General features: G+C 36.0%; 2 protein-coding genes across 2 annotated transcripts; one reads left to right on the forward strand and one right to left on the reverse strand.

Moving 5' to 3' along the window:
- Window positions 1-1,073: 1,073 nt before the first annotated feature.
- LOC141845985 (26S proteasome regulatory subunit S10B homolog B-like) lies at window positions 1,074-8,361 on the forward strand. The gene is made up of 10 exons (XM_074733964.1): window positions 1,074-1,242; window positions 3,025-3,144; window positions 3,749-3,885; window positions 4,000-4,161; window positions 4,325-4,411; window positions 4,486-4,572; window positions 4,730-4,867; window positions 6,260-6,451; window positions 6,577-6,675; window positions 8,107-8,361. Exons 1-10 carry the CDS (start codon window positions 1,140-1,142, stop codon window positions 8,179-8,181), a joined length of 1,200 nt encoding a protein of 399 aa, XP_074590065.1. The 5' UTR covers window positions 1,074-1,139; the 3' UTR covers window positions 8,182-8,361.
- Window positions 8,362-9,231: 870 nt separating this feature from the next.
- Window positions 9,232-10,888, reverse strand: LOC141845986 (peroxidase A2-like). The gene is made up of 4 exons (XM_074733966.1): window positions 10,658-10,888; window positions 10,376-10,567; window positions 10,125-10,290; window positions 9,232-9,742 (listed from the first exon to the last, which is right to left on the reverse strand). The coding sequence occupies exons 1-4, from the start codon at window positions 10,883-10,885 to the stop codon at window positions 9,321-9,323; spliced, it is 1,008 nt and encodes a 335-aa protein (XP_074590067.1). The 5' UTR covers window positions 10,886-10,888; the 3' UTR covers window positions 9,232-9,320.
- Between the last annotated feature and the right edge of the window lie 1,949 nt (window positions 10,889-12,837).

Here is a 12,837-nt window from a genome sequence, read left to right on the forward strand (position 1 = left end):
AAGTAACTTCTACATAACGTAAAATCTAAATTTTAAATCTTATACTCATCTTAAATACGTTATAGTAACTATTGGATAACTTCTACATGTTATAACAGGTACTTGCATAAACAAAGATCTCACTATGTACCTCTGGCACACCCACTCACGTACTCAAAACATGTTCTATCCACACGATCGAGCCCTCCCCTTTGTGCTAGATTTAGGTCGAACTATACTTATGCAACCCAACCTCAAGATCCAAAGGCTTCACCCAAACTACTTATTGTGTTAGGCTAAGATAACTCCCTTTTGATCAGCACTCTGCATCTGCCACGTGGCCTCTTATGCTTCCCCGTATCATTCAAGACTTCAATTTTCAAATTCTTTTATAATTATCCACGTGGACTCTCTTAGATGTATTCTTCCATCTCACTTGCTTATGCATGGATACGATCCTTATCTCGAATCATTTTTGGACATTTTATATATATCGGTTATCCTACTCATTCATCCATGGATAACTCATAGGCAATCCTTGTTATTTTTCTTCAATTCTCAATTTTTAAGAATTTAAAATAAGATTTGGATAAATTTCATCTTTAAATTTTAAAATATTAAACTCAAATTTTAAAAAAAAAATATTGAATCAATTTACCACGTAATATTCGATCATATGGATAAGAAGGATAACAATATTTAACATATATATATATATATATAATAATTTAGATATTCAAATTTTATTTAATTAATGTTAGAGGTGAATGATCCTCTTCGTCTAATGAATACATCTGCAACGCTCATAGTAAATGAAAAACCTATAATAAACAAATTTGAAACATATATAGCTTAATACAGTTCATTTGGTATTATAAAAATATATATTAAAAAATAAATAAATAAAACACTAGTGTTCCTGAAAATGTTTTTTTTTAATTAAAAAAAGGCAATGGATTTGATCCAGCACGAATGAGCCCGCTCCGAATTTTAAGCAAATCGGATCAGTTTTAACGGGCCCAAGTCCAATAAGGAAAGGGGTAGTTTAAACCATGGTCCTTTCTTTGGCATCAAGCCATCTCTCCTCTCTCTCTCTCTCTCGAGCGAGGACCAAAAGCGCCGTCTGAGTCTCGATCTCGATCTCGAGGGAAAGGACGAAGATGGTAGACGCCTCAGACGACGCCATTCGTCGCCGGAACACGGTGGCCGATTACCGCAAGAAGCTCCTCCAGCACAAGGAGCTAGAATCCAGGGCGCGGACGGGTGTGTATTTCCATCTTTTTCTTCTATTACGTTCTTTTAATCCTCGTTTTCACTTCGATTCGGTATGATGAATCAGTTTTTTGTATTGGGATGCAAGTTATCGTTTTGATCTTAGTTTTTTTCCCCCTAGGTTGCTTTAACAAGTTGTATTTCCTGACGGCTAAACATAAAAATTGAAGAAAAAAAACGAATTTGATGCTAGAATTCGCACGAAGCAAGAAATCTAGATGTTTAAGTCAGTCAGTGGATCTATTTTCTCCTACTGAGATATCTTCCGGTGAATGTATTTGGATATTCTACCGAGGAACCTGATATTAGGGGTGAAACAATCGCTAAATTTAGTTGTGCCATAGAAGAACTGCTGAAGACTCACAAAAGGGATTTGAGATGTTATGATCTATTGGAAGAGGGCATAATGCATACTATTCAGGCAAACAAGTCTGTTCGCACATGTAGGTTTAAGTCATACATAATGTTTCGGAGAAAAGCGGCTACTTGGACGTCCATAAGTTTAAGGATTGTTGAATATCAGAATGGACATATGAAGAGTCAAGAAGACAAGTCAAATTTGTTTGAGGTTTAGAAAATTTTGTTGGCCAGAGAAAGGTTCCGTGTTATATCATAAGCCTACAAGATCTCAGGAGTTACGGCTGACTTATTGCATATGAAAAGTTTGGGCAAGTGGTTATGCCACTTGTTGAAAATCAATAACGAATAATTATCTTTCTCACATGAAAGAAAAACTTTTACAAGAATCTCTGACATTATTTTTGAACTATGTCTCACTTATGCAAAGGATCAGAACTGATAAGACAATATAGCATATAGTTTACAATAGGAATTCTCATATGATCATTTGTTCCAGTTAATCTTGACAAGGCTAGATTTTACTAATTTTTCCATTATTCCGATCGAGTACAGTGAAAAATGTTGGATTTGCCTTAATCGGAGTGTGTCCATAAGTGCCGATTAGTCCTCTCTCTTTTATATTCCTGTAGCATCTACGACCTACTTATCTAAGGTGGATGAAGTGGATGCATGCCAGTGCAATTTTATTCTTGTGAAGAGATAGGTAGAGTACCCGATATTTTTTTGTAGATTCTAAATAAATCATGCTTATTTATATGTCTCCCTCCACTTTTTATACCAACAATGATTAGTATGGCTCATCATACATGTTCAGTGTAAAGGTTGAGTTGCTTTAAGGCCCTTTAGCTATATTAATGCAGTCAAACTTAAAACTTCTCGCATTGCAATAATTTTTATTGAGTTTTTTTTTTTTTTCAAAATCAATGAAGTTTGCACTTTGGATGAGGAAATATTCTTTTAGCTGGTTCTTTGTTACTTTATTTTATTTACCTCCTCATAAATGGTCGTCGGACCGACCATGTGGAGCCATTGGGGTATAAGATTTCACCTTTTGCTACAATGATACTCATATTTAATTACACAATCAAATGCAAACTCACATTTTGTCCATCGCATTTCTCATGTGTTCATGTTTTGGTTTTAGTTAACAAAGGGTATTCGTTTGGCCTCATAGATCCGTATGTCACTAGAAGCAACTTCTAACTCTGCTTGTTTTAGAATACATACAATGGTGTTGAAACAACCAAGGGCCACATATATCACTGGTTCAGTACAATCCCATAGGATTATCAAAAAAAAAAAATTACATGCCTACTAAATTTTGCTCTTTGCGATTGAATTCTTAACTGTTTACTGTTACCATCTGGTGATGCTTGTGGCACTGTAATGAATTCTTGTTGCATCATAACGCAGTAAGGGAGACTTTGAAGACCACAAAGAAGGAATTCAGTAAAACCGAAGATGATCTGAAGTCTCTCCAAAGTGTTGGGCAAATAATTGGAGAGGTTCTTAGGCCACTTGATAATGAGCGTTGTGAGTATAAACCAATTACACTTATTGTATCATATGTTATATTATTGCAAGCAGTTTTCTTTTGCATTTCTTTCCTGAAATACAAACCAGAGAGGACAATTTTGCAGCCTTGGACCTGCCCCTTCTTTTTCTGGTGTCTTTTATGACTATTTTTTATTTTCCAGACAAGTCTCTATCCTATTTATTGTTTGCATATCCTTAAATCTATTGTATTTGCATTTGTAGTTGTAGCATGTATTACATGTGATTTAAATTGTAGATCTGGATGATTAGTTTAGTCAAAACCTTTGTTCCTTAGCTCTCACCCCAAATGAGTGAAAGCTATGTCTGAGGGCACTAAGTTTCTTATTCTTTCATTTGCGCCAATTGTGATTGCCTACGATTGATTGTAAATCCTTGTTAGTCTTGCTTTTTATTAATGAATGTTTAGTTGGTCAATTAGGACTTTTTTTTATGAAGGGTAAACAAACTTGTTATTTAAAGTGGTTTGTTTGATCAAACAATCAAACATTTAATCATTTAAGCCTGCAATGAGTTATATAATGGCTTGAAGAGATTTAAGAACCTTAAGCTCTAGATCATTGATTTTCTTGTTATGTTGTAGTCATTGTTAAGGCAAGCAGTGGGCCTAGGTATGTTGTTGGCTGCAGGAGCAAAGTAGACAAGGAGAAGCTGACAGCTGGAACTAGGGTTGTTCTTGACATGACTACTCTTACTATTATGCGTGCTCTTCCACGAGAGGTTGGTCATGCATGTTTGGACTTTATTTAGGCAGTAGTATTTGGAGAATCATCATTCTATTTCTTGTGATGCACCTTGAAGTGCAAATATAAACCATCACTTTTACTCTTGCAGGTTGATCCTGTTGTGCATAACATGCTCCATGAAGATCCTGGAAATGTTAGCTATTCTGCTGTAGGTGGACTATCTGATCAAATAAGGGAGCTGAGAGAGTCAATTGAGTTGCCTCTCATGAATCCTGAACTTTTCATTAGAGTAGGAATTAAGCCTCCAAAGGTTAGTTTGGTAGTATAAAATTTAACTAAGTTTCTTCTTGTGTTATAACCAAATCTTGTGATTTTTCTCTCCAGTTAATTGACCTTGTAAAGGGATAGAACTGTGTATTTTTTACTATTATGTTATCTTATGGCCTCTTTTTAAGCTTATATCACTAATGCAGGGAGTCCTACTATATGGTCCTCCAGGAACTGGGAAGACATTGCTGGCCAGAGCAATTGCTAGTAATATAGATGCAAACTTTTTGAAGGTTTGTTGTTGTTTATAACTTAAGAGAATTTAATAACTTCTCTTTCCAAAATAGTAACCTTTTTCTATTCATAGGTTGTATCAAGTGCTATAATCGACAAATATATAGGTGAAAGTGCAAGATTGATCAGGGAAATGTTCAGCTATGCACGTGAACACCAAGTATACATCTTTCTCAGCCCCTTCTACATTTTATTTTTGGTTTAATATGTTTTGGCTAACTCAGCGAAATGTTAATAAGCCTTTTTTCCCCGCATATCAAAGAATATTATCCTGCATAAGGACATTGGCATTTATTAATCTGTGGATGTATTCTCAGCCTTGCATTATTTTCATGGATGAAATTGATGCAATTGGAGGACGTCGGTTCAGTGAGGGAACCAGTGCCGATCGTGAGATCCAACGAACCCTTATGGAACTGCTCAATCAACTTGATGGATTTGATCAATTAGGGAAGGTAAACTTCATAATGTCCATGACTACTTTTTAGTGCTTGCAATTGCCCCTTAAGGGAGTTTTTACTAACTTGACATTATTAAGATTGATGCACAGTTCAAATTTGTAGCACAGGAAGAATATTTCTTGACTATAGCATTTTTTGGAAACATGGTACTTAGAGATGGACTTTAACTAGACTTATGCTCCACAAAGACAGAATCATTTGAGATTACTATGTGGTGCTGGACTCCTTTGCAAGTAGATTAATTTATTTCTCCTTACATCTAGGCTTCAGTATAATCATTTGAAACACACACTTATTGCATTATGCTTTTATTTGCAATCTGTTAAGTTACTGCCTTCTGAAACTGTCACTAAAAGAGTGTGGGTGTTGTTCTTGGTTTTAATTTCATACTCTGCTTGAACTTAAAGTTTCTTTTGCATCATTAACTTCCTCTGGTAGAAGTGATTGACTCATAAGGGTGTAAAACAGTATGAAGAAAACCCTCCCTCAGCGAATATCTAGGAACAAAAGCCTCTGTGGTTGCTATGATAAACAAGCTGGGAGGTTGTTCCATCTATCATCAAATTGTGCTGTTGCTAGAAGATTGGAGTCTGTCTGAGTTCACAGTAGTAGTAGTAGTAGTAGTAGTAGTCTTCATTGTTTTTTGATCCTTCTAAAGACATATAGCTCTAGCAGATAGTCACCAATAACCCTAAACCATCAAATCTCCATAAAGTTAATAGAAGATTGGGAATGGAAGTGCCTAAACAATCATTTTCCTCTCTCAAAGGAAGATATAAGATTCATTGCTATAGCTAGTAAGAAGAGGCCTCGAGAAATTCATGTTTGTTATTATTTTACTCTTTGTGTGGTGTTATAAGTGGCCAAGTGGGCGACAACATCCTGATAATTCATCTTCTTTGATAATATGCAGTATATTATATGATTAATGCATATAGTTTTTTTTGGTTCTAACAAGTGACATGTTGGATTCTAGTGAGTTCAGTTGATAATGTTGAACAAACCTCCAATGAATCCTATATATGGAATCAGCATGAAACAAATTGACATGTATTTGGGCCTGATGACATTTCAGATTTTAGTGAAGATGGTAACTTGATGTGTGAACTATGAAGTATATCAAATTTGCACTCGTGTAGGAAATATGCAACAAGTTTGGGTTTCTGTAAAATATAAACAAAATCGTCTCCATAGTATACACAATAATAGATGATGAGCCAATGCACTCATATGTAGGCAAAAAGTTGTCTTTAGTACAGTAGCATTATAAAAAGATGGGCACTTTCTATATGTTCATGTGAAAGCCTTGGTGAAAATCAGAGTATTACTTGATTGATTGATTAGGGTGATTATGTTCCTCAATCATTTTTTTCCTAATGGTGTTAGGTTAAAATGATTATGGCAACAAATCGACCTGACGTTCTGGATCCAGCTCTTCTTCGACCTGGCCGGCTAGATAGAAAAATTGAGATCCCATTACCAAATGAACAGGGGAGGATGGAAGTTCTCAAGATCCATGCTGCTGGTATAGCAAAACATGGTGAGATTGATTATGAGGCAGTTGTAAAACTTGCTGAGGTAATTATACTCTCAATAATTGGTGCCATATTATGATGATAAACAAAGTACTTTTCCTGTCTACTGTGTCTATGCATTAACCAAAATCTATGTTTCATGGGTGAACTTCCAATTTTTTTTTTTAGGGTTTTAATGGAGCAGATCTCCGGAATGTATGTACAGAGGCTGGTATGTCAGCTATTAGAGCAGAACGTGACTATGTTATCCATGAAGACTTCATGAAGGTAAGTTATCCTTGTGAAAATTATGAGTCTTGGTATGAGAAAGTGGGAAACCATGATTGTTTTTAATGATATCCCCACCCTGCTACCTGCATAAATTTTATCATTAATTTTAATAGACACCTTGGTGATGAATGCCTAGTTGATGGTACTCAGAATCACTAGGTTAAAGCATAGCTTTTCTTTGCTAGTGGAAGTCTATTTTTATATTGTTCAGGCACATAAATATTGGATTTCTTGCTCTTCTGCTTAGAGATTGCTTCATTTTAATAAATCCAACAGTATGATACATGATAAAAGTTACTCTAAAAAGTGCTTTGATTTGGCACATTAAGGGGCGTCTCTATTTAAGGGAAGCTAGCCAAGATGAAGGAAAGGATGGAGAAAATAGCTGAAATCTCATCTATTTACTGTGTAGAAGAAAAGTACAAAGGGTAAAGGGAGCAAAATAAGGCTCTTTGCTCCACTTTTTGGTTACCTCCAAAAGTGAAGGAAGAGTGGGAGCAGGGAAAAGTGGTGAAGATGCTAATTTGAGCTGGCATGCTCAAGAATGACAAGATTGAAGAGTTAGTTCTGTCAAGTTTTCTCATTTTCCTTCTATTTCAGATATGCTAAGTAAAGAAAATCTTCTGTTCTCCCCTCCTTATTACCGTTTGTTTCTTTTCGCTTTCGTCTGCTCAAGAGGATATACCCATGCCAAGGTAAGAGAGCCTAACTAGGTAAGAACTTGGGAAGAAGGTCTCCTTTCCCTTTCTGCAGAGTGAGTTGTGCAAAATTGTGGGCTCCTCATTGCAGAATTGCAATGATAGACAAGGCTGCAGATGGCTGATGAGGTTGTTGAGGGGATTGAGGTTGGTGGGCGAGGTCATTGGTGGCAGACAAGGTCATGAGCGGTGCCAAGGTCTCAGGTAGTGCAAGGGTGAGATTGATGATGAAAACAAAGGATAATCTCAACATTTCATATTTTCTTCCCTCCTTTTTCCTTTACCTAGTTAAACAGGGTTGCTGGATTTATTTTCCTTTCCTCTCTTCTCTTCCCACTCTTCACCGCAGGCAAACACAGTGGAATGTCACAAATTCCCGACTCTTTCATTGGGAGCACTACCAAAATTTGGCTGCTTCTGCATAAAAATGAGCTTGCACTTTCAGTAGAATCGACTTGACATGGTATCTTTTCCTTGAGGGCTTCTAAATCTGAAAAGCTCCATGCACCCCACCTTTCCTGTCTTGCCAAGGTGCACCAGAAACAAGATGAAATTTCTTCTCAAGGAATATTGTCGAAAATGATCAATGTTTCCACTCTTTCATCGTGTCTCTACAAACATAATAGCTATTTATATGAACTAGAAGTCCGGAACATCAGCTGTCCCAGTCTTTGCGTTTCAATAATATCATTTTCCTTGAAATTTCTTTACTGTCTTTTTTTTTTCTCAGGCAGTCAGGAAACTGAATGAAGCCAAGAAGCTGGAATCGAGTGCTCATTATAATGCAGATTTCGGCAAGGATTAATCTACTCTATTTGTCTATTCAAAGTCATTAGAATTTTAGCTGTTCCTTTCCTTTCCCCTTCATTGTGCTTGTTGTATTTATTTTGGTAACTTTGACAACAATTAGCCTGCCTGCCAAACTGAGTTCAGTTGCTAGATGTGTCTTTTGAAATTAAAAAAGATCTTTCCATAGCATTTTAAATGAGTCTTTGCCTGTTTGTTTGCAATGTGTTCTATTAATGCTTTGGATTTTATGATGTTTGAAATGGATACATTCGTTCCGTCTATCAACTAGAGTAACCTTTGAAATTATGGTGTGATGGTAAGAGGTGAGACAGACTCTTTGGACAACGAGAGTTTAAATTTCATCTAAGATATATTACATTTGAAGAGTTTAAAAAATTTATGATGCTGGATCATCCATTTATGTTTCTTAATATATCTTAAATTAGTTAATTATATTCTCTAAAATAATAATTTATGATATCTGTTTTTAATTAAAATAAATAAATAAAAAAATATTTTCTACAAAAGTAATCAGCAAAAATCAAAGGGTTTAGAAATTTAATATTTTATTAAAGAATGCATTTAGGAAAGGGTGTATGTGTATTCGTAGGTTTTTAAAATGTCTCTTAATCTACTTATCACATTTTGATTGATTGAAAATGAAATTAATCGATTAGAGAAAAAATAATTGATAATCATTAATTATTTTTTACTAAAAATGTTTATTAATGCTTATTATTATTGCTCTTTAAGGATTCAAAATTAAAAAAAAAAGTGTTTCTATGATCCTTCAATAACCATCCAACATTTTTTGATAAAAGGCTTTTAAGATCTCAAATTCCAATTGATTGCAATTTTTTTTTTTTGACATTTCCTTGAGTTAGTCAAAGATGTTTAATGGCCATCAACCGTTTAGGTAGTTGATTAGAAGCGACTCTAGTTGGTTGAATATGATTCCAATCGATCAATTAATTAATCGTCATTAAGTACATTTTGAGTTAGACAAATGATACTTCAAGCAACCTATATCTTTTTTTTAAATTAAGTAGAACGCACCCTTTTGGCAAAAGTATCAATATTTATAGACATCCACACAAGAAATCATCAAATAAACTCATAGATCTTTATGCTTAAACTAGTCTCTGATCGATCTAGCTAGCCTGCATTGATCTTCCTACAATCGAACCTCACCTCCCCATCACTTCCGGTCAGTGGGCTAATGCTCCCCATGTTGATCATGGACACAGCAAAGTTTTCGAAGAAAAAGCTGCCATCGTCGCTCGCATACTGATCGATGATCGATGCTATAGGAGAGCTGGTATCAGAGTAGAGTTCTTGGTCGGTCTGGAGGAGGCCTCGGCCATTCTGAAGGTTGTAGTAGTAGTAGTTATCGAAGGCATCGGGCGTGGTGGGATCGAGATCCTTGAGTGTCGTCCCAACCCCTCCTCGAGGGCAATTCTCTTCTAGCATCGCTAAGTAGGAGGGATCCAAGCTCGGGTCAGGCCTCAAAGTGCCACTGTAGTTGTAGAGTCGACTGCTGAAGCTTTTGCATTGTGCTCGCCCAAATGTATGAGCTCCTTCAATTATGATAACAAACAACAATTAGCCCTTGTTTTAGTAGTCCTTGTAGCTTAAGATTATTTCTGCATTCAATAGATTCTTTTTCGAAATCTCATATTTTAAAAGATATATAATCCATTGAATTTCTATATACACTAGATCCTTAGATATAGTACCTTCTATGATCTTACAATTTATTATTGGGATACAAATCAAAGTTCTTATATTGGAAATATATAGAAAACATACTGAGGTTATATAAGATGTAGATATCTATATTGATATGAGACATTTTGAAGTAAAGTCCAAAAATAAAATCTATGAAGGGGTGGATTCAAAGTGGACAATATCATACCGTTTTGGAGATATATATGGATTCCATCGGATCTTACAATTTACCTGATAAGGCGACAAGATCAGTGTCATCGAGACCGACCGCGGAGAACTTGGATTGAATGACATCGAGTGTGTCGAAAGGGGTAGGAAGATTGTTGTTGGCTCCATCCTTATTAGCAGTGGTGCCATCTCTCCTTCCCATCGGGACGTCCCATGATGGACCTCCTGACTAGATAATTAAATATCAACAATTAGGGTTAGGGTTAGCTAATTAAGAGCAGTACTGAAAAATCCTGTTCAAGCTGAAAACTCACTAAGAAGACAGAAGCTTCAGCTGCTAAAGCGAGGATGTCGGCGCACGAGACGACCCCGGGACACAAACTCTCGACTTGGCTCTTTATGTCGTCGATCACGTCGAACCCCCGGGCCGAGTTCTTGTTCGGAGTCGCACCCTTCTCGCTCACGATCGTCTCGCTGTCGTCCAGCAGCACCGACCCGTCGCAACCCTACACAAAAATTAATTACCACAAATGGATCATCTACGTGTGCATGTACTACGGCGCCGGCGGGAAACAGATCAACAGTTAGTTTGGTACATCCACAAAGCAGTCGTGGAAGTGGAGCCTGACGAGGCTCGCCGGCGTCCGGGGATCCGACAGCTGAGCCTGCGCGATGACGGCGAGGACGATGTCGGGCAAGCCCGGGCAGGACTCATCGTAGAAGGAGGAGCTCAACTGAGCATGAGACGACCCCGAAACAGTGAGCAAAGCTACTGTTACCAGTACAATATTTATGCAACAAGAAGAAGAAGAAGAAGAAGACATGTTTGAGTGAGTTTCTCTACTGTGAATTGATGAAGGTTCTTTGATTGCATTTATATATATAATAAAGAGAAAGAGAGTTACTGGCTCCAGTTTGCAGTAGGTAGGAAAGTTTTGCAGTTGATTACTCTTGCAATTCTTCTTGGCGTGAGAATCACAAGAAAGAGAAAGAGATTTAGTGAGGAAATTGTGCAAGAAAGAGATGGAGAAGCACGAGATCTTGGTTAACCTTTAATTAACCATCAAGTTCTTTAGTCACGTTGGATAATAATATATATATATTATGAGGTTAATTATGATATGGGTCACTTTGATCAATCAGAAAATTAGGGTTTAGGTAGTGTCGTCAGAGAAGAAAAGAATTGTGATTGATACAAGTTATAAAAAGAAGTAGTAATTAATTAATTCAATATTGGGGTTTGGCTTATCTCTAAAACTCACACTCTTCCTCAAACTGATTGACAAGGTCAAACAATATATAAATAAATTCTACTTAATTATTCCATAAACTCATTAATTATTGATTAATTATCATACTGTGGTGTGCTTGAAACCCTACCTCCTGCCTAATCAACTGAGTTGAAGCTAACTGTGAAATTAATCACATCTCAACCAAGCTAATTGTGAAATCATTGTTAGGCGGCTGAGCGATCGACCTAGCTCAACCGCGATTCCATGACAGCCCTAATTAAGGTCTGGAGGGGGTCTCCCTCTCTAAAATTTGTAAGGTAGGTTAGGGTGACAATGTCATAATTAAATTTATCACCTCTTCAATTATTTTTGATAGTTTATCTTAATATTTGAGTTGGTTCAATTTTTTAATTTCTCTCAAATAATTTAATAATTATTATGTGCTCCCTATCTATCCTAGATCCGCCTCTGGTTGCCTGTTATAGAACGAGTCGTCAATCAAACAAAGAGCGAGGAAAGACAATTACAACTAAGGAAAGGGTTTGGAAAACCATTTGGAAATTTGGTATTTGAAAAACTTACAGGAGTGATTGAGTAAATTACTGATTTATTAAATAAAAAAGATTTGGAAGATATAAATCTATGCATTGAAGATGTATTTAAAGGTGGTATTGAACTATAGATGATACCAATCATGTTATAAATGATTATAAATCTTTTATGTTTCATTATTTAGTGTGGTTTTGATTCATATTAATATATAAACAAGATTTTATATATTATTATTATTATTATTTTAAAAAAATATTTTTTAACCTAACTAATTAATAACTCGTGCGAACTAGGGGTGATAGTTTTAATTACTTCTCGTCTTAATTTTGTGTTCGTCGTTTGAATGTGCAATGAAAATTTTGATACAGACGTTACTCCATATGTATAATTTTAAAATTTTACTTGAGTATCCATCTCCTTGAAGCGACTAATCTAAGGGTCTACTTCGAGCTTATTATCTTCACTATGAACTCCTCTTTTTTAGATGCTTTTTAAAGGTGGAGAAGCCTCTTATAACTCATTCTTACAAGAACACAATCAACAAGACAAATACAAAAGCAAATGAAAGTAAAACAAACTTTACATATGAGATCTTTCTTTGGAAGCTTGCTTGTTGCTTTAAATAGTTTCTTGATGGTAGAAAATGCAACAGCACATCTCTAACCCCTCAAAAAATAGGTATTTCAAATCTTCACAAAATCCTCTTTTAAAGAGATGTTCTTCGGACTGATTTCTGCCAATCAATCGATTGGTCTTACTCATTAATTGATCGCTCACATCAGATCCAACAGTTTAAACCTGCAGAACGACTATTTTTGCTTGGTCAATTGATTGCCCCAATTGATTGATAGCTTCCAATCGATTCCAACATGTTATGTTCACTTGCCAATAAGCTGTCAATCGATTGGTCCAATCGATTGCCCAAGCAACAAATCCAGAATTTCGAGTTTAGGGTTTGCTAATCTATTGTGAACCTAACCAATCTATTGTTA

This window comes from Curcuma longa, chromosome 15, assembly GCF_044706935.1.
Source record: "Curcuma longa cultivar G26 ecotype Majalengka, Jawa Barat chromosome 15, ITB_CL_G26_1.1, whole genome shotgun sequence".
In the NCBI taxonomy this organism is placed as follows: Eukaryota; Viridiplantae; Streptophyta; class Magnoliopsida; order Zingiberales; family Zingiberaceae; genus Curcuma; species Curcuma longa.

Excerpts from the sequence above, each read along its gene's own strand:
- LOC141845985 (XM_074733964.1), top strand. The coding sequence starts at position 1,140 with ATGGTAGACGCCTCAGACGACGCCATTCGTCGCCGGAACACGGTGGCC. Across the intron at positions 3,145-3,748 it reads GCCACTTGATAATGAGCGTT|TCATTGTTAAGGCAAGCAGT; the intron begins GTGAGTATAAAC and ends GTTATGTTGTAG. Across the intron at positions 4,412-4,485 it reads TAGATGCAAACTTTTTGAAG|GTTGTATCAAGTGCTATAAT; the intron begins GTTTGTTGTTGT and ends TTCTATTCATAG.
- LOC141845986 (XM_074733966.1), bottom strand. The coding sequence starts at position 10,885 with ATGTCTTCTTCTTCTTCTTCTTCTTGTTGCATAAATATTGTACTGGTA. Across the intron at positions 10,568-10,657 it reads TCCACGACTGCTTTGTGGAT|GGTTGCGACGGGTCGGTGCT; the intron begins GTACCAAACTAA and ends ATTTTTGTGTAG. Across the intron at positions 10,291-10,375 it reads CTGAAGCTTCTGTCTTCTTA|TCAGGAGGTCCATCATGGGA; the intron begins GTGAGTTTTCAG and ends TTAATTATCTAG.